Source organism: Oncorhynchus clarkii, chromosome 7, assembly GCF_045791955.1.
Source record: "Oncorhynchus clarkii lewisi isolate Uvic-CL-2024 chromosome 7, UVic_Ocla_1.0, whole genome shotgun sequence".
NCBI lineage: Eukaryota > Metazoa > Chordata > Actinopteri > Salmoniformes > Salmonidae > Oncorhynchus > Oncorhynchus clarkii.
Window position 1 is genome coordinate 59,765,610 of NC_092153.1, and position 18,643 is coordinate 59,784,252.

An 18,643-nucleotide genomic window follows, 5' to 3' on the forward strand; every position below is an offset into this window, starting at 1 on the left:
TTCCAATCTCTCCAAAAGAATGTGGTGATCAATGGTATCAAAAGAAGCACTAAGGTCTAGGAGCATGAGGACAGATGCAGAGCCTCGGTCTGACGCCATGAAAAAGTAATTTACCACCTTCACAAGTGCAGTCTCAGTGCTATGATGGGGTCTAAAACCAGACTGAAGCATTTCGTATACATTGTTTGTCTTCAGGAAGGCAGTGACTTGCCGTGCAACAGCTTTTTCAATTTTTTTTAGGAGGAATGGAAGATTCGATACAGGCCGATAGTTTTTAATATTTTCTGGGTCAAGGTTTGGCTTTTTCAAGAGAGGCTTTATTACTGCCACTTTTAGTGAGTTTGGTACACATCCGGTGGATAGAGAGCCGTTTATTATGGTCAACATAGGGGGGCCAAGCACAGGAAGCAGCTCTTTCAGTAGTTTAGTTGGAATAGGGTCCAGTATGCAGCTTGAAGGTTTAGAGGCCATGATTATTTTCATCATTGTGTCAAGAGATATCGTACTAAAACACTTGAGTGTCTCTCTTGATCCTAGGTCCTGGCAGAGTTGTGCAGACTCAGGACAACTGAGCTTTGGAGGAATACGCAGATTTAAAGAGGAGTCCGTAATTTGCTTTCTAATGATCATGATCTTTTCCTCAAAGAAGTTCATGAATGTATTACTGCTGAAGTGAAAGCCATCCTCACTTGGGCAATGCTGCTTTTTAGTTAGCTTTGCGACAGTATAAAAAATAAATTTAGGATTATTCTTATGTACCTCAATTAAGTTGGAAAAATTGGATGATCGAGCAGCAGTGATGGCTCTTCGATACTGCACGGTACTGTCTTTCCAAGCTAGTCGGAAGACTTGCAGTTTGGTGTGGCGCCATTTCCGTTCCAATTGTCTGGAAGCTTGCTTCAGAGCTCGGGTATTTTCTGTATACCAGGGAGCTAGTTTCTTATGACAAATGTTTTTAGGGGTGCAACTGCATCTAGGGTATTGCGCAAGGTTAAATTGAGTTCCTCAGTTAGGTGGTTAGGGTTGTTATTTATTTATTTATTTTCTTCTGATTTTTGTCCACTGACGTCCTTGGGTAGGCAGAGGGAGTCTGGAAGGGCATCAATGAATCTTTGTGTTGTCTGAGAAGTTATAGCACGACTTTTGATGCTCCTTGGTTGGGGTCTGAGCAGATTATTTGTTGCGATTGCAAACGTAATAAAATGGTGGTCTGATAGTCCAGGTTTATGAGGAAAAACATTAAGATCCACAACATTTATTCCATGGGACAAAACTAGTTCCAGAGTATGACTGTGACAGTGAGTAGGTGCAGAGACAAGTTGGAAAAAAACCACTGAATCGATGATGGCTCTGAAAGCCTTTTGGATTGGGTCTGTGGACTTTTCTATGTGAATATTAAAATCACCAAAAATGTGAATATTATCTGCTATGACTACAAGGTCTGATAGGAATTCAGGGAACTCAGCGAGGAACGCTCTATATGGCCCAGGAGGCCGGTAAACAGTAGCTATAAAAAGTGATTGAGTAGGCTATATAGATTTTATGACTGGAAGCTCAAAATACGAAAACGTCATTTTTTTTTTTGTAAATTGAAATTGGCTATCGTAAATGTTAGCAACACCCCCGCCTTTGCGGGATGCACGGGGGATATGGTCACTAGTGTAACCAGGAGGTGAGGCCTCATTTAACACAGTAAATTCCTCAGACTTAAGCCATGTTTCAGTCAGGTCAATCACATCAAGATTATGATCGGTGATTAGTTCATTGACTATAACTGCCTTGGAAGTGAGGGATCTTACATTAAGTAGCCCTATTTTGAGATTTGAGGTATCACGATCTCTTTCAATAATGGCAGGAATGGAGGAGGTCTTTATCCTAATGAGATTGCTAAGACGAACACCGCCATGTTTAGTTTTGCCCAACCTAGGTCGACGCGCAGACACGGTCTCATTGGGGATAGCTGAACTGACTACACTGACTGTGCTAGTGGCAGACTCCACTAGTACAGTCAGCTGGCAGGCTGGCTAACAGCCTGCTGCCTGGCCTGCCTTCAATTTCATTGTGGAGCTAGAGGAGTTAGAGCCCTGTCTATGTTGGTAGATAAGATGAGAGCACCCCTCCAACTAGGATGGAGTCAGTCACTCCTCAGCAGGCCAGGCTTGGTCCTGTTTGTGGGTGAGTCTTTTTGGAGGGGCAGAAAACAGTTTTCAACCAGCGATTGAGTTGTGAGACTCTGCTGTTGAGCTCATCACTCCCCCTAACTGGGAGGGGGCCAGAGACAATTACTCGATGCCAACACATCTTTCTAGCTGATTTACACGCTGAAGCTATGTTGCACTTGGTGACTTCTGACTGTTTCATCCTAACATCGTTGGTGCCGACGTGGATAACAATATCTGTACACTCGCCAGTTTTAGTTTTAGCCAGCACCATCTTCAGATTAGCCTTAACGTCGGTAGCCCTGCCTCCTGGTAAACAGTGTATGATCGCTGGATAATTATTTTTAAGTCTAATACTGCGGGTAATGGAGTCGCCAATGACTAGGGTTTTCAATTTGTCAGAGCTAATGGTTGGAGGCTTCGGCATCTCAGACCCCGTAACGGGAGGAGTAGAGACAAGAAAAGGCTCGGCCTCAGACTCTGCTGCTTAATGGGGAAAACTGGTTGAAAGTTTCTGTCGGCTGAATGAGCAAATATCTTCTGTGGTCCAAGGTCATTGATGACTGCCTTCAGCTCATCTGCAATGTAGAGACCGGTGTGTCTGTTGTCCCTTGTGTCTGGGCTCTTGTAGAATACTGGTTGTGGGGTGGAGATGATGTAGTTAATTATTCCTTGCCCACGAACATTCAACCACCCATCATAGATGATTGCAATACAGCCTGCTTTCTCTATGATTTGCTTGACTTTCACTTGAACTGTTGAATTCTACATCCAGCAAATGAGTAGATACAGCATGTCTGGTTGGAGGGGTGTATGCTGAGCGAAGAACATTCAGAAATCTCTTTCAATACACATTGCCTGTGAGCATCAGAGGTGAACCAGTTGCGTACACAGCTCAAGCAAGACATTCATCAGCATTTCCCTGACTACTTTCCTCCATTGAGTCAAACAAACTTCTGATTCCAGAAGGACCATTAGCTGTTGCTATTGATAAGGTGTCTGATTCATAATTTTCACCTCGAATAGAAGTAGAGGGACTTTTCTCAGAGGTTGTGAGCGCTGAGGGAACTTTATGCACTTGGCCAGATGATTCTGCATCTTTGTTGCATTCTTCACATATGATTTGGCACAGTATTTGCAAATGTACACAGCTTTTCCTTCTACATTAGCTGCAGTGAAATGTCTCCACACATCAGATACTGCCCATGGCATTTTCCTGTAAAGATTAGGAAAATAATTAATAAAAATAAAAAATAAAATTCCATGTACAGATAAATAGTTAAGCAGTTAGATTAAACAACTCCTTTGTGAGATAATTATTTGAATGTATGGAAACAGGTGAATTAACACTCCACTCCTCAGTTAGCAGGCTAGCAGAAATTGTTAAGTTAGAAAGGATAAAAACACACTTTGCTGTAGGCTACTATTTACTAGTTAACATAAAATCATGTATGTCATATAAAATATATTCACCCCACCTAGTATTGTAATCAAAACTTACCAGAAAGCATGTAGTCCTTGGCTCAGACAGTGTAGTAGTGTGGGCTCAATAGCATCTCATTAGTGTGCAAGATCTTGAGAATCAGCTGAACATGTGATGGAAGAATGCACTGTGCATGCATTGAATTGGGGATAGTTGAACCAAAATATACCACAATAGCTAGAATTGCCTTATGTATCCCACAAAAAAGTTTCACTGTCATAAGCTAACTTTTTTTATGAATTTAAGCAAAATTCCCCAAATTCCCGGGCTTAACTTCCCATGGAAATTTCCCGGAAAGTTTCCGACTCTAATCACAACTAAAGTTGCATAAATAACTCTAAATTAAACATACAGGAGGACCTTCTTTGTTAACCGCTCAACACAGAATAGCTGCATGTACGCACTCCCTCAAATAGTTTTGGAGAAAATATCCTTTCTGTTTCATTCAGATATGTTCAATTGTATTCTTCATACTATAAAATAATATAAAATAATGCCACGGAATTCTAAGCAAATCTTGTCTGCTAAATGAACTAGTGTAGCCCACAGCCATATGGAATAGCCAGATCAGGGCCTAACATAAGTCAACTCAGAGTATGCTATTCTGTTCTTCTGAAATAGACTACACTTTCTTCATATCATGTTTCTTTAGACCAGTCTAAAGTAAATAATGGATGTATTGTGATGGTGTAGGTTATAGAACATGGATTTATTAGACTTTTCAAAATGGAAATGTTTCAAAGGTCAGCATCAGTGGTTTGTAGGCTATGTGTCGAAGCCCAGAGATGCTAAATGTGTTTATGTTAATTAACGGTCAATTAACGTGAGACCGACAGTTATTTGCTTGACAATCACCAGCTGACAAATTTTCACGACAGCCACAGCCCTAGTCAGGTCAAGGGTCAAGGGAAGAACTGAAAGCATGGAGAGATCTGAGCCCTTTCTGTCTGCATCTATGGAAAGGACATCTCTATACATGTACTCTGTGGTACATTACCTTCTATATACTATGTACTTTGTTTACTGTCTTGTGATCTCCTAATCATCTACTTAATTTTTGTTGTGCTCCCCAGTAGAACCTCCCCCCCCTGCCTATGACGCACATGCTCCTGGTCCTAGCAACGCCTCTGGCTCCACCCATGTCAGCGCTCACACACAGGCTCCTCCCCCCAGCTCCTCTTCTCGCTACCGTGATCGCCGCTCCCGACGACCGCACCGCAGCGGAGGGACCAGGGATGACCGCTACCGATCAGGTGAGCAACAACTTCTATCCTTACATAAGTTTACGTTTTAAATCGACACTTAAAGTCACCTAAGGAAATCCAGTCATAGTCAATAATGTTGAGTTTTTCATTCATTTTAGGTTTTATCTATTCTCTCAGTATTTTCTTTCATTTCGATCAATATAACCAGTAATATAGTTTTGAAGCAGAATCTTGTAATCCCATAATTGTCTCAAATACCAATAAAAGGGCAGCACTGCTTAGAGCGTGTGTGTTAGAGTGTGAATACTGTCTGAGGTCATGTGTGTGTGTGTGTGTCCTCTTGGGTTGTGGAGAAGGAAAAGTCCCTATACTTCTTACAGTGTTCAGCAGCCCCTCTACAGGGGAGCCCAGGAGTCCAGATCCCTCACATTGTGAGTGTGGAGGGATGTCACGGCTTGGCAATGTGCTGGGCTGTGGAGAGAGCAGGGGGAATACTAAACAGGATGGATGAACTCAGAACCATATAATTATATTGTAGATTCTAAAGATTGCAGGGAAGGATTGTTAGAATGGATCTTTAGATGGTTGAAAAGACACAAAATAACTGATTTCTCTCTTGTGCTCTCTCTCTCTCTCTCTCTCTTGCTCTTTCTCTCTCTCTTGCTCTCTCTCTCTCTTGCTCTCTCCCTCTCTCTCTCTCCCTCTGTCTCTCTATCTCTCTCTCTCTCTGTTTTTCTCTCTCTCTCCTTCTGTTACTAGAGGTGCACACAGTGTAAATTAATCCTCCCTCTAGGCAGCTTCATGCTCTACTGTTTCTCTCTCTCCTTCCACTTCCCTCTCCTCCCTTCCCTGTCTGGACAGCCTCTGCATCAGACTGGTCTCGCCTCTCACGTGAGACACACACACACACACACACACTAAATCAATGCCAGTCTGATGTGCCAGAGGGGCTGAAGGACTACCATTGTGTGTGATCTATTGGATCCTATAGGACGGCTGACCAGATAGAGAGAACTGCATGAACGTTTTCTTCAAGTTCCATTTGATATCTGAAGGGATCTCTGGGGATCTTGCTGGAAGTCCGACTGGATTTGGGGGCAAAGCGAAGAAGGATTGGGAAAGAGGGAAAGGGAGTGGTAGCTGGTAGTCAGGTGGAAACAAATAGGATGCAGGGATAATGGAGAAGGAGTTTGAAGAGTATTGAGGAAAAACACCGTTTTATTACTGGATAACAGAGGAATATCACATAGAAATGGAGCGGGACTGAGAGGGAATAAGAGAGGAGGGAATAAGAGAGGAGGGAATAAGAGAGGAGGGAATAAGAGAGGAGGGAATAAGAGAGGAGGGAATAAGAGAGGAGGGAATAAGAAAGGAGGGAATAAGAGAGGAGGGAATAAGAGGAGGGAATAAGAGAGGAGGGATAGAGAGTAGGGATAGAGAGGAGGGATAGAGAGTAGGGATAGAGAGGAGGGATAGAGAGGCGGGATAGCGAGGCGGGATAGAGAGGCGGGATAGAGAGGCGGGATAGAGAGGCGGGATAGAGAGGCGGGATAGAGAGGCGGGATAGAGAGGCGGGATAGAGAGGCGGGATAGAGAGGAGGGATAGAGAGGAGGGATAGAGTGAGGGGTCAGGGAGAAGGCAAGTCTGGATGGTTTCATCCTCCTTATGATGAACCTGCTGACACCTCAGTCTCATGAGAGGTACAGAGAAAGGAAGACGGCGAGGGTGTGGGCAAGAGGATGTAGAATTAGCTGTCAGCAATATTATTGATGTTTAGATCCAGAAGGGCTTGTCTTGTGTGCACGTGTATGTAGCCTATATGCATTTACATGGGTGTGTGGAAGGTAGCAGCCAGTGTGTGTGTGTTGCTAGGCTGAGGTGCTTCTAGTGTGTATGTGTGTAGTCTCTGCTATTCATTTCTTGGTTGCCGTGCGGCAACCTCACCTATATCCACAGAGACGCCTCTCAAACATATGTGATGGTCATTCTCTCATGTTTCTATGGTGATGAATGATTGGACATGCAGCATATGGGAAGAATGGAAACAGAATATCAGTCTATTTTTAGAAGAATCAAATGTTATCTAGTGACATTCTATAGTGTTGGTTAATGTGTTGTTTTTGATGACGGTTTATGTAGATTCTCTTCCATTTAGCTATGTATTCTGATTGTATCTCTCATGAAGAAGTGTGTGTGTGTGTGTGTGTGTGTGTGTGTGTGTGTGTGTGTGTGTGTGTGTGTGTGTGTGTGTGTGTGTGTGTGTGTGTGTGTGTGTGTGTGTGTGTGTGTGTGTGTGTGTGTGTGTGTGTGTGTGTGTGTGTGTGTGTGTGTGTGTGTTGGTTGGTTGGGTGCATGCTTGCGTACATGACTGCGTACCTGCGTGTGTGGTGGGTGCGTGCATGTATGAATGTACAATGTACAATTCACACCCCTGACTTTTTCCATGTTTTGTTGTTACAAAGTGCGATTAAAAATCATTTTAATTGTCATTTTTTGTCAATGATGTACACAAAATACTTTGTAATGACAAAGTGAAAGAAAAATGTGAACATTTATAAAAAATAGATGGAAAATAAAACATGAATATATCTTGATTAGATAAGTATTCCAAAACATCAAGGGGTGTGCTGTGAATACTTTCTAAAGGTAAGGGATGGGTGAGGATCGTAATAGACCCTCTCTCCAGCACACAAACAGTGGTTTCCTGTTACAGCAGGACCGAACTGGCGTCTCTTCTCCTCTGATGGTTAAAAGTCAAACATCACTTCAGCTTTTGACAGAACACTGATTATCTTTATGCATCAATATCTATGGAATAACGATTATTGAAAGATCTCTGTCATTGGTAGTTTCACTTAGATTTCAGAAGAAAAAACTCAAGTTTATCCGTGGGTGTTCTCATGTTCAAGTTCTTCCTCTCCATCCCTATCCAAGCATCCAAATTTTAAAGGGTCATTTCTTCCTCTTGCCTTCTTCCCCTCTCTCTCTCCTTCTCTCTCTCTCTTGTTGCCTCAGATATCCACACAGAGACGGTACAGGCTGCGTTGGCCAAACATAAGGAGGAGAAAATGGCACTGCCCATGCCCACCAAACGCCGCTCCACCTACGTCCAGTCGCCCGTCATGAACTGCACCCCACCAGGTAGCGTAGGACTGACCCCTTCAAATCAGCCTGACTGCTTCTATTTCCTCAGGAACAGCCTACGTAAGCTTTATTGTTAGTACTGTAGAGTTTAATCCTAATGTCACACGCTCTCTTTCTAATTCTCTCCATCTCTCTTACACTTTCTCCTATCTCAGACTCGTCGTCAGGTTCAGAGAATGAGAGTGCTCTGCTGAGGCGGTCGTCAGTGGGAGCCGATTTGGAGGCTCTGGACACTCCCTCTCTGCTGCAGCCCCCGAGTCTGCAGAGCCCTGACTCCTGGATCAACCACTCTGTCCAAGGCTCGTCCACCTCCTCCTCTGCCTCCTCCACCCTGTCCCATGGAGAGGGCAAGCCCCAGCCTCAACCATCCCAGCCCCAAGCCCAGCCCCAGTACAAGCCCCAGTACCAGCCACAGTATCAGCCCCAATATCAGCCCCAGTACCAGCCGCAGTACCAGCCACAACTACAGCATCCAGTCATAGCTGACATGCTGGCTCACGCACGTATCGGTAAGATATGTCCTCATGATCACAACACTAGTACGTCGTGACCTGTAACCCCAGATAAAATTACCCTGCCTTCCTCCCAGGCCCTTCAGAGAACAGTGATGTGACAACAGCGGCCCCCCAGGCCAGGGACTTCTCTCAGGTGGACCGGCCCAACAACCCTCCCATGGTCCGGGGGATGAGCCGCGGACAGAGTCGCTCCGGCATGATGGAGACAGCCGACGGTAAGAATAGCATCTCTATTTGTGTGTGTGTGTGTGTGTGTGTGTGTGTGTGTGTGTGTGTGTGTGTGTGTGTGTGTGTGTGTGTGTGTGTGTGTGTGTGTGTGTGTGTGTGTGTGTGTGTGTGTGTGTGTGTGTGTGTGTGTGTGTGTGTGTGATGGGTCACGTAGGAGTACGGAAGTGTGTGTATGTGTGAGATTGTGAGTCGATTCATACAATTTTGCATTTCCATTGAAAATAACTTTTTTGAAGTAATAAGTATTTTTTCCTGAATAACTTTTGCTTTCCGACTGGACCATATCATTAACCAAACCATGTTGCTTTCTTTTCTGGCAATAGGTAACAGAAGAGGTAACACGTTCCCTATGAGAATATATACAGTGAGGGAAAAATATTTGATCCCCTGCTGATTTTGTACGTTTGCCCACTGACAAAGAAATGATCAGTCTATAATTTTAATGGTAGGTTTATTTGAACAGTGAGAGACAGAATAACAAAAAAATCCAGAAAAACGCATGTCAAAAATGTTATAAATTGATTTGCATTTTAATGATGGAAATAAGTATTTGACCCCCTCTCAATCAGAAAGATCTCCAAGGATGTCCGGGACAAGATTATAGACCTACACAAGGCTGGAATGGGCTACAAGACCATCTCCAAGCAGCTTGGTGAGAAGGTGACAACAGTTGGTGCGATTATTCGCAAATGGAAGAAACACAAAAGAACTGTCAATTTCCCTCGGCTTGGGGCTCCATGCAAGATCTCACCTCGTGGAGTTGCAATGATCATGAGAACGGTGAGGAATCAGCCCAGAACTACACGGGAGGATCTTGTCAATGATCTCAAGGCAGCTGGGACCATTGTCACCAAGAAAACAATTGTTAACACATTACGCCGTGAAGGACTGAAATCCTGCAGCGCCAGCAAGGTCCCCCTGCTCAAGAAAGCACATATACATGCCCGTCTGAAGTTTGCCAATGAACATCTGAATGATTCAGAGAACAACTGGGTGAAAGTGTTGTGGTCAGATGAAACCAAAATGGAGCTCTTTGGCATCCCCTTAACTCGCCGTGTTTGGAGGAGGCGGAATGCTGCCTATGACCCCAAGAACACCATCCCCACCGTCAAACATGGAGGTGGAAACATTATGCTTTGGGGGTGTTTTTCTGCTAAGGGGACAGGACAACTTCACCGCATCAAAGGGACGATGGACGGGGCCATGTACCGTCAAATCTTGGGTGAGAACCTCCTTCCTTCAGCCAGGGCATTGAAAATGGGTCGTGGATGGGTATTCCAGCATGATAATGACCCAAAACACACGGCCAAGGCAACAAAGGAGTGGCTCAAGAAGAAGCACATTAAGGTCCTGGAGTGGCCTAGCCAGTCTCCAGACCTAAATCCCATAGAAAATATGTGGAGGGAGCTGAAGGTTCGAGTTGCCAAACGTCAGCCTCGAAACCTTAATGACTTGGAGAAGATCTGCAAAGAGGAGTGGGACAAAATCCCTCCTGAGATGTGTGCAAACCTGGTGGCCAACTACAACGTCTGACCTCTGTGATTGCCAACAAAGGTTTTTGCCACCAAGTACTAAGTCATGTTTTGCAGAGGGTTCAAATACTTATTTCCCTCAATAAAATGCAAATCAATTTCTAACATTTTTTAAATGTGTTTTTCTCTATTTATTTTGTTGTTATTCTGTCTCTCACTGTTCAAATAAACCTACCATTAAAATTATAGACGGATAATTTCTTTGTCAGTGGGCAAACGTACAAAATCAGCAGGGGATCAAATACTTTTTTCCCTCACTGTACGTCTGTGTACTGTTTGTGCCTTTGTGACTTGTTCTTACCCTCTGTACCGTATGATTTTAGGGAGAATAGTAGATCTCTGAAACCAGAACCATCTTCTGAAACGGATGAATCCTCATGTGTTTTCCAATTATGAATCCAATGAGTCCTATTCCCATCTACCTCACTCCTACCTCACTCCTCTACCTCACGCCTTTGTCTACTGGCTTTCATTCTAAAAATAATTTAAGAATTGACCACTCCCAGGGGCCAGCTTGCAGTGGGAAATTATGATGTTGATTAAAAACTAGCAGACTGAGAGTGGAGAAATGTTCTGGCGAAATAAGGCAGGCCAGAGTTGTGTGTGAAATGAAGGCTTTGTGTATCGGGGCAGGGAGAGTGTGTGTATGTGTGTGTGACCGTGTTTGTCGGACCACTCACCCCCCACCCTCCAGGTGTCCCGGTTAACAGCAGGGTGTCCACTAAGATTCAGCAGCTGCTCAACACCTTGAAGAGGCCCAAGAGGCCCCCCCTCAGTGAGTTCTTCATGGACGACCAGGAGGAAATTGTAGAGGGTGAGTCACCATTTATTCTTCAATCAGTAGATCTCTCTTAGCCTGGTCCCAGATCTGTTAGTGCAGTCTTGCCAACTCCAGTCAGCACAAACAGATCTGGGATCAGACTATATATCTGTCAATGTCACCTACAATATTTTTTATTTCCACTGCTCTGTACCAACCTCAAATGTGCTCTCTGGTTAATACTGCTCCCCCGTCTCCTCCTCCAGTGCCTCAGCCGGACCCCAACGCCCCGCGGCCAGAGGGACGTCCGATCATCCCAGTGAAGGGGGAGCCCCTGGGGGTGGTCAGTAACTGGCCCCCTGCCCTCCAGGCTGCCCTGGTTCGCTGGGGGGCCACACAGGGCAAGAGCCCCGCCCTCACCGCCTTGGACATCACTGGCAAACCCCTGTACACACTGACATACGGTACGAAACTTGGCCCACACACAAACCCCTGTACACACTGACATACTGTAAGACACTTGGCCCACACACAAACCCCTGTACACACTGACATACTGTAAGAAACTTGGCCCACACACAAACCCCTGTACACACTGATGTACTGTAAGAAACTTGGCCCACACACAAACCCCTGTACACACTGACATACTGTAAGAAACTTGGCCCACACACAAACCCCTGTACACACTGATGTACTGTAAGATACTTGGCCCACACACAAACCCATGTACACACTGACATACTGTAAGAAACTTGGCCCACACACAAACCCCTGTACACACTGACATACTGTAAGAAACTTGGCCCACACACAAACCCCTGTACACACTGACGTACTGTAAGTAACTTGGCCCACACACAAACCCATGTACACACTGACATACTGTAAGAAACTTGGCCCACACACAAACCCCTGTACACACTGACATACTGTAAGAAACTTGGCCCACACACAAACCCCTGTACACACTGACATACTGTAAGAAACTTGGCCCACACACAAACCCTTGTACACACTGACATACTGTAAGAAACTTGGCCCACACACAAACCCCTGTACACACTGACATACTGTAAGAAACTTGGCCCACACACAAACCCCTGTACACACTGATGTACTGTAAGAAACTTGGCCCACACACAAACCCCTGTACACACTGGCGTACTGTAAGAAACTTGGCCCACACACAAACCCCTGTACACACTGACATACTGTAAGAAACTTGGCCCACACACAAACCCCTGTACACACTGACGTACTGTAAGAAACTTGGCCCACACACAAACCCCTGTACACACTAACATACTGTAAGACACTTGGCCCACACACAAACCCCTGTACACACTGACATACTGTAAGACACTTGGCCCACACACAAACCCCTGTACACACTGATGTACTGTACGTTACAGTCTTAACCCCCTCACGGTAATATGATTGCTTACATTTAAATAACTCTACTTACTATATAGGGAGGTTCAAGGTCTGGCCCTGGATCATTTATTTCTTATATTATATATTTAGGATATTGTTGGTACTATCCTGTAGACATGGTGTGGATAGAGTAATCAAAGTAATGGAGGGTTATGAGAGGAGGAGTATGAGATTGATTGTCAGAGTGTGCCACTGTTATTTACGATGCCCGCCCTCCCTCTTTCCTTACTCCTCCTCCCTCCTCCCCTTCTCCCTCCATCAGGAAAGCTGTGGAGCCGCAGTGTGAAGCTGGCCTACACCCTCCTCAATAAACTGGGGCCCAAGAACGAGCAGGTCCTCAAGCCTGGGGACAGGGTGAGACACACCGACTCACACTACTTCTACTTCCCTCTGCGTCGTAATGATATAGCCTCAAAACAATCCCATAAATTAAAGCTGCAATATGTAACTTTTTGGTCAATCTGATTGACCAAATTGTTATAGATCTGTCATTCTCATTGAGCACATGTCTAAGAAGCGGTAGATATATTCTATGTGCACTATTTCTATGCTTCCCGTGCTTAAACTTTTCATCTTTTAATTTGATTTTGTACACCAGCTTCAAACAGCTGAAAATACAATATTTTTGCTTATAGAAAATATATTTGATAATGGTTTAGATGGTATAATGATTCTTTACACTACAGAATACTTGCTTGTTTTTTCACATAAACTGAAATGAGGCGAACTATTTGAATTTTAGCAACCAGGAAATGGCGGAGCAATTTCTGCATAGTGGACCTTTGAGGTCCATACATCAACTGAGTTTTTTTTCTTCCTGTAGGTGGCTCTAGTGTACCCTAACAGTGACCCTGGGATGTTTTTGGTGGCCTTCTATGGCTGCCTGCTGGCTGAGGTCATCCCTGTCCCTATAGAGGTACCTCTGTCTCGCAAGGTAAGGGACATGCCATTGAAACTTATTCAAACTGACATTGACATGCTGTTACAGTTTCCTTGCAAAAGTATTCATCCCCCTTGGCATTTTTCCTATTTTGATGCATTACAGCCTGTAATTGAAATGGATTTGTATTTGTATTTCATGTAATGGATATACACAAATAGTCCAAATTAGTGAAGTGAAATAAAAAAAATACTTGTTTCAAAAAACAGAAAAGTGGTGTGTGCATATGTATTCGCTATGAAGCCCCTGAATAAGATCTGGTGCAACCAATTACGTTCAGAAGTCACATAATTAGTTAAATAAAGTCCACCTGTGTGCAATCTAAGTGTCACATGATCTGTCACATGATCTCAGTATACAGTGCCTTGCGAAAGTATTCGGCCCCCTTGAACTTTGCGACCTTTTGCCACATTTCAGGCTTCAAACATACAGATATAAAACTGTATTTTTTTGTGAAGAATCAACAACAAGTGGGACACAATCATGAAGTGGAACGACATTTATTGGATATTTCAAACTTTTTTAACAAATCAAAAACTGAAAAATTGGGCGTGCAAAATTATTCAGCCCCCTTAAGTTAATACTTTGTAGCGCCACATTTTGCTGCGATTACAGCTGTAAGTCGCTTGGGGTATGTCTCTATCAGTTTTGCACATCGAGAGACTGACATTTTTTCCCATTCCTCCTTGCAAAACAGCTCGAGCTCAGTGAGGTTGGATGGAGAGCATTTGTGAACAGCAGTTTTCAGTTCTTTCCACAGATTCTCGATTGGATTCAGGTCTGGACTTTGACTTGGCCATTCTAACACCTGGATATGTTTATTTTTGAACCATTCCATTGTAGATTTTGCTTTATGTTTTGGATCATTGTCTTGTTGGAAGACAAATCTCCGTCCCAGTCTCAGGTCTTTTGCAGACTCCATCAGGTTTTCTTCCAGAATGGTCCTGTATTTGGCTCCATCCATCTTCCCATCAATTTTAACCATCTTAACCATCAGGTCACCATCTGTCCCTGCTGAAGAAAAGCAGGCCCAAACCATGATGCTGCCACCACCATGTTTGACAGTGGGGATGGTGTGTTCAGGGTGATGAGCTGTGTTGCTTTTACGCCAAACATAACGTTTTGCATTGTTGCCAAAAAGTTCAATTTTGGTTTCATCTGACCAGAGCACCTTCTTCCACATGTTTGGTGTGTCTCCCAGGTGGCTTGTGGCAAACTTTAAACAACACTTTTTATGGATATCTTTAAGAAATGGCTTTCTTCTTGCCACTTTTCCATAAAGGCCAGATTTGTGCAATATACGACTGATTGTTGTCCTATGGACAGAGTCTCCCACCTCAGCTGTAGATCTCTGCAGTTCATCCAGAGTGATCATGGGCCTCTTGGCTGCATCTTTGATCAGTCTTCTCCTTGTATGAGCTGAAAGTTTAGAGGGACGGCCAGGTCTTGGTAGATTTGCAGTGGTCTGATACTCCTTCCATTTCAATATTATCGCTTGCACAGTGCTCCTTGGGATGTTTAAAGCTTGGGAAATCTTTTTGTATCCAAATCCGGCTTTAAACTTCTTCACAACAGTATCTCGGACCTGCCTGGTGTGTTCCTTGTTCTTCATGATGCTCTCTGCGCTTTTAACGGACCTCTGAGACTATCACAGTGCAGGTGCATTTATACGGAGACTTGATTACACACAGGTGGATTGTATTTATCATCATTAGTCATTTAGGTCAACATTGGATCATTCAGAGATCCTCACTGAACTTCTGGAGAGAGTTTGCTGCAATGAAAGTAAAGGGGCTGAATAATTTTGCACGCCCAATTTTTCAGTTTTTGATTTGTTAAAAAAGTTTGAAATATCCAATAAATGTCATTCCACTTCATGATTGTGTCCCACTTGTTGTTGATTCTTCACAAAAAAATACAGTTTTATATCTTAATGTTTGAAGCCTGAAATGTGGCAAAAGGTCGCAAAGTTCAAGGGGGCCGAATACTTTCGCAAGGCACTGTATATACACCTGTTCTAAAAGGCCCCAAAGTCTGCAACACCACGAAGCAAGAGGCACCATGAAGACCAAGGAGCTCTCCAAACAGATCAGGGACAAAGTTGTGGAGAAGTACAGATCAGTGTTAGGCTATAAAAATATATCAGAAATTTTGAACATCCACAGAGCACCATTAAATCCATTATTAAAATTGGAAAGAATATGGCACCACAACAAACCTGCAAAGAGAGGGCCGCCCACCAAAACTCACAGACCAGGCAATTAGGGCATTAATCCGAGAGGCAACAAAGAGACCAAAGATGACCCTGAAGGAGCTGCAAAGCTCCACAGCAGAGATCGGAGTTTCTGTCCATAGAACCACTTTAAGCCGTACACTCCACATAGCTGAGCTTTATAGAAGAGTGGACAGAAAAAAGACATTGCTTAAAGAAAAAAACAAGCAAACACATTTGGTGTTCGCCAAAAGGCATGTGGGAGACTCCCCAAACATTTGGAAGAAGGTACTCTGGTCAGATGAGACAAAAATGTTGCTTTTTGGCCATCAAGGAAAACGCTATGTCTGGCGCAAACCCAACACCTCTCATCACCCCTAGAACGCCATCTCCACAGTGAAGCATGGTGGTGGCAGCATCATGCTGTGGGATGTTTTTCATTGGCAGGTACTGGGAAACTGGTCAGAATTGAAGGAATGATGGATGATGCTAAATACAGGGAAATTCTTGAGGGAAGCCTGTTTCAGTCTTCCAGAGACTTGAGACTGGGACAGAGGTTCACCTTCCAGCAGAACAATGACCCTAAGCATACTGCTAAAGCAACACTCAAATGGTTTAAGGGGAAACATTTAAATATCTTGGAACGGCCTAGTCAAAGCCCAGACCTCAATCCAATTGAGAATCTATGGTATGACTTAAAGATTGCTGTACACCATATGAACCCATCCAATTTGAAGGAGCTAGAGCAGTTTTGCCTTTACGAATGAGCAACAATCTCAGTGGCTAGATGTGCCAAGCTTATAGAGACATACCCCAAGAGACTTGCAGCTGTAATTACTGCAAAAGGTGGCTCTAAAAAATATTGACTTTGGGGGGATGAATAGTTATGCACGCTCAAGTTTTCTGTTTTTTTGGGGTCTTATTTCTTGTTTGTTTCACAATAAAAAATATTTAGCATCTTCAAAGTGGTAGGCATGTTGTGTAAATCAAATGATACAAACCCCCCCAAAATCCATTTTAATTCCAGGTTGTAATGCAACAAAATAGTAAAAATGCCAGGGGGGTGAATACTTTCGCAAGCAACTGTATATCTGCTCTGTGATTTACTCCATGTGTCATTGTTGTTCTGCCACCAGGATGCAGGCAGTAGTCAGGTAGGCTTCCTGTTGGGCAGCTGTAGTGTGAGTTTGGCTCTGACCAGTGAGATCTGTCTGAAGGGACTTCCCAAGATGCCCACCGGAGAGATTCTACAGTTTAAAGGTCAGAAGCTGCCTCTATTACTGGCCATGTTCCAGAGCATCAATGTGAAATCAAATCAAATTATATTGGTCACATACACATGGTTAGCAGATGTTAATGCGAGTGTAGCAAAATGCTTGTGCTTCTAATTCCGACCGTGCAGTAATATCTAGCAAGTAATCTAACAATTTCACAACAACTACCTTTTACACACAAGTGTAAAGGAATTAATAAGAATATGTACATATAAATATATGGATAAGCGATGAGACGGGCCTGGACATGCGCTGGCTTGAGCAGGGGACCTTGCGTGCGCTGCAGGATTTTAATCCATGACGGCGTAGTGTGTTACTAATGGTTTTCTTTGAGACTGTGGTCCCAGCTCTCTTCAGGTCATTGACCAGGTCCTGCCGTGTAGTTCTGGGCTGACCCCTTCCTCATGATCATTGATGCCCCACGAGGTGAGATCTTGCATGGAGCCCCAGACCGAGGGTGATTGACCGTCATCTTGAACTTCTTCCATTTTCTAATAATTGTGCCAACAGTTGTTGCCTTCTCACCAAGCTGCTTGCCTATTGTCCTGTAGCCCATCCCAGCCTTGTGCGGGTCTACAATTTTATCCCTGATGTCCTTACACAGCTCTCTGGTCTTTGTGGAAAGGTTGGAGTCTGTTTGATTGAGTGTGTGGATTGTGATTTTCTGGATTTTTGTTTTACATTCCGTCTCTCACAGTTGAAGTGTACCTATGATAAAAATTACAGACCTCTACATGCTTTGTAAGTAGGAAAACCTTCAAAATCGGCAGTGTATCAAATACTTGTTCTCGCCACTGTACATATGAGATGAGTAATGTAGGGTATGTAAACATTATATAAAGTGGCATTGTAGTGACTCCCCATCCCGGGTCCGGGAGCTAATCATCGACTGACACTAATTAGCATAACGCAACGGACATAAATATTTCTATTCATGAAAATCACAAGTGAAATATATTGAGACACATCTTGCCTTTTGTTAATCACCCTGTCATCTCAGATTTTCAAAATATGCTTTACAGCCAAAGCTAGACAAGCATTTGTGTAAGTTTATCGATAGCCTAGCATAGCATTTTGTCCAGCTAGCAGCAGGTAACTTGGTCACGGAAATCTGAAAAGCAATCAAATTAAATTGTTTACCTTTGATGAGCTTCGGATGTTTTCACTCACGAGACTCCCAGTTAGATTGCCAATGTTCCATTTTTCCAAAAATATTATTGTTGTTGAGAAATAGCTCCGTTTGTTCTTCACATTTGACTGAGAAATCGCCCGGTAATTGCAGTCACGAAAACGCCGAAAAATATTCCAAAATAGCTCCATAATATCGACAGAAACATGGCAAACGTTGTTTATAATCAATCCTCAAGGTGTTTTTCAAATATCTATTCGATAATATATCCACCGGGACAATTGGTTTTTCAGTAGGATCGATTGGAATAATGGCTACCTCTGTATTTTACGCGAGAATCACTCTGAGAGCATCAGGTGACCACTTGCGCAATGTAGCCGCTTACGGGTATTCTTCAACATAAATGCGTAAAACTACGTCACAATGCTGTCGACACCTTGGGGAATACGGAGAAAAAGTAATCTGGTTGATAGCCCATTCACTGCTCAATAGGGACGCATTGGAACGCAGAGCTTTCAAAAGATGAGTCACTTCCGGATTGGATTTTTCTCAGGCTTTCGCCTGCAATATCAGTTCTATTATACTCACAGACAATATTTTTACAGTTTTGGAAACGTTAGTGTT

At 43.6% G+C, this 18,643-nt stretch overlaps 1 protein-coding gene across 1 annotated transcript in view; it reads left to right on the forward strand.

The window, feature by feature from the left end:
- Window positions 1–18,643, forward strand: part of LOC139413572 (disco-interacting protein 2 homolog B-A-like) — a 78,720-nt gene that overhangs the window by 37,697 nt on the left and 22,380 nt on the right. The window contains exons 3-11 of the mRNA XM_071161088.1: window positions 4,716–4,895; window positions 7,864–7,989; window positions 8,148–8,501; window positions 8,582–8,722; window positions 10,962–11,081; window positions 11,294–11,491; window positions 12,727–12,818; window positions 13,288–13,398; window positions 16,753–16,876. Coding sequence (XP_071017189.1) covers window positions 4,716–4,895; window positions 7,864–7,989; window positions 8,148–8,501; window positions 8,582–8,722; window positions 10,962–11,081; window positions 11,294–11,491; window positions 12,727–12,818; window positions 13,288–13,398; window positions 16,753–16,876 — 1,446 coding nt within the window. The remainder of the gene's footprint in view (window positions 1–4,715; window positions 4,896–7,863; window positions 7,990–8,147; window positions 8,502–8,581; window positions 8,723–10,961; window positions 11,082–11,293; window positions 11,492–12,726; window positions 12,819–13,287; window positions 13,399–16,752; window positions 16,877–18,643) is intronic.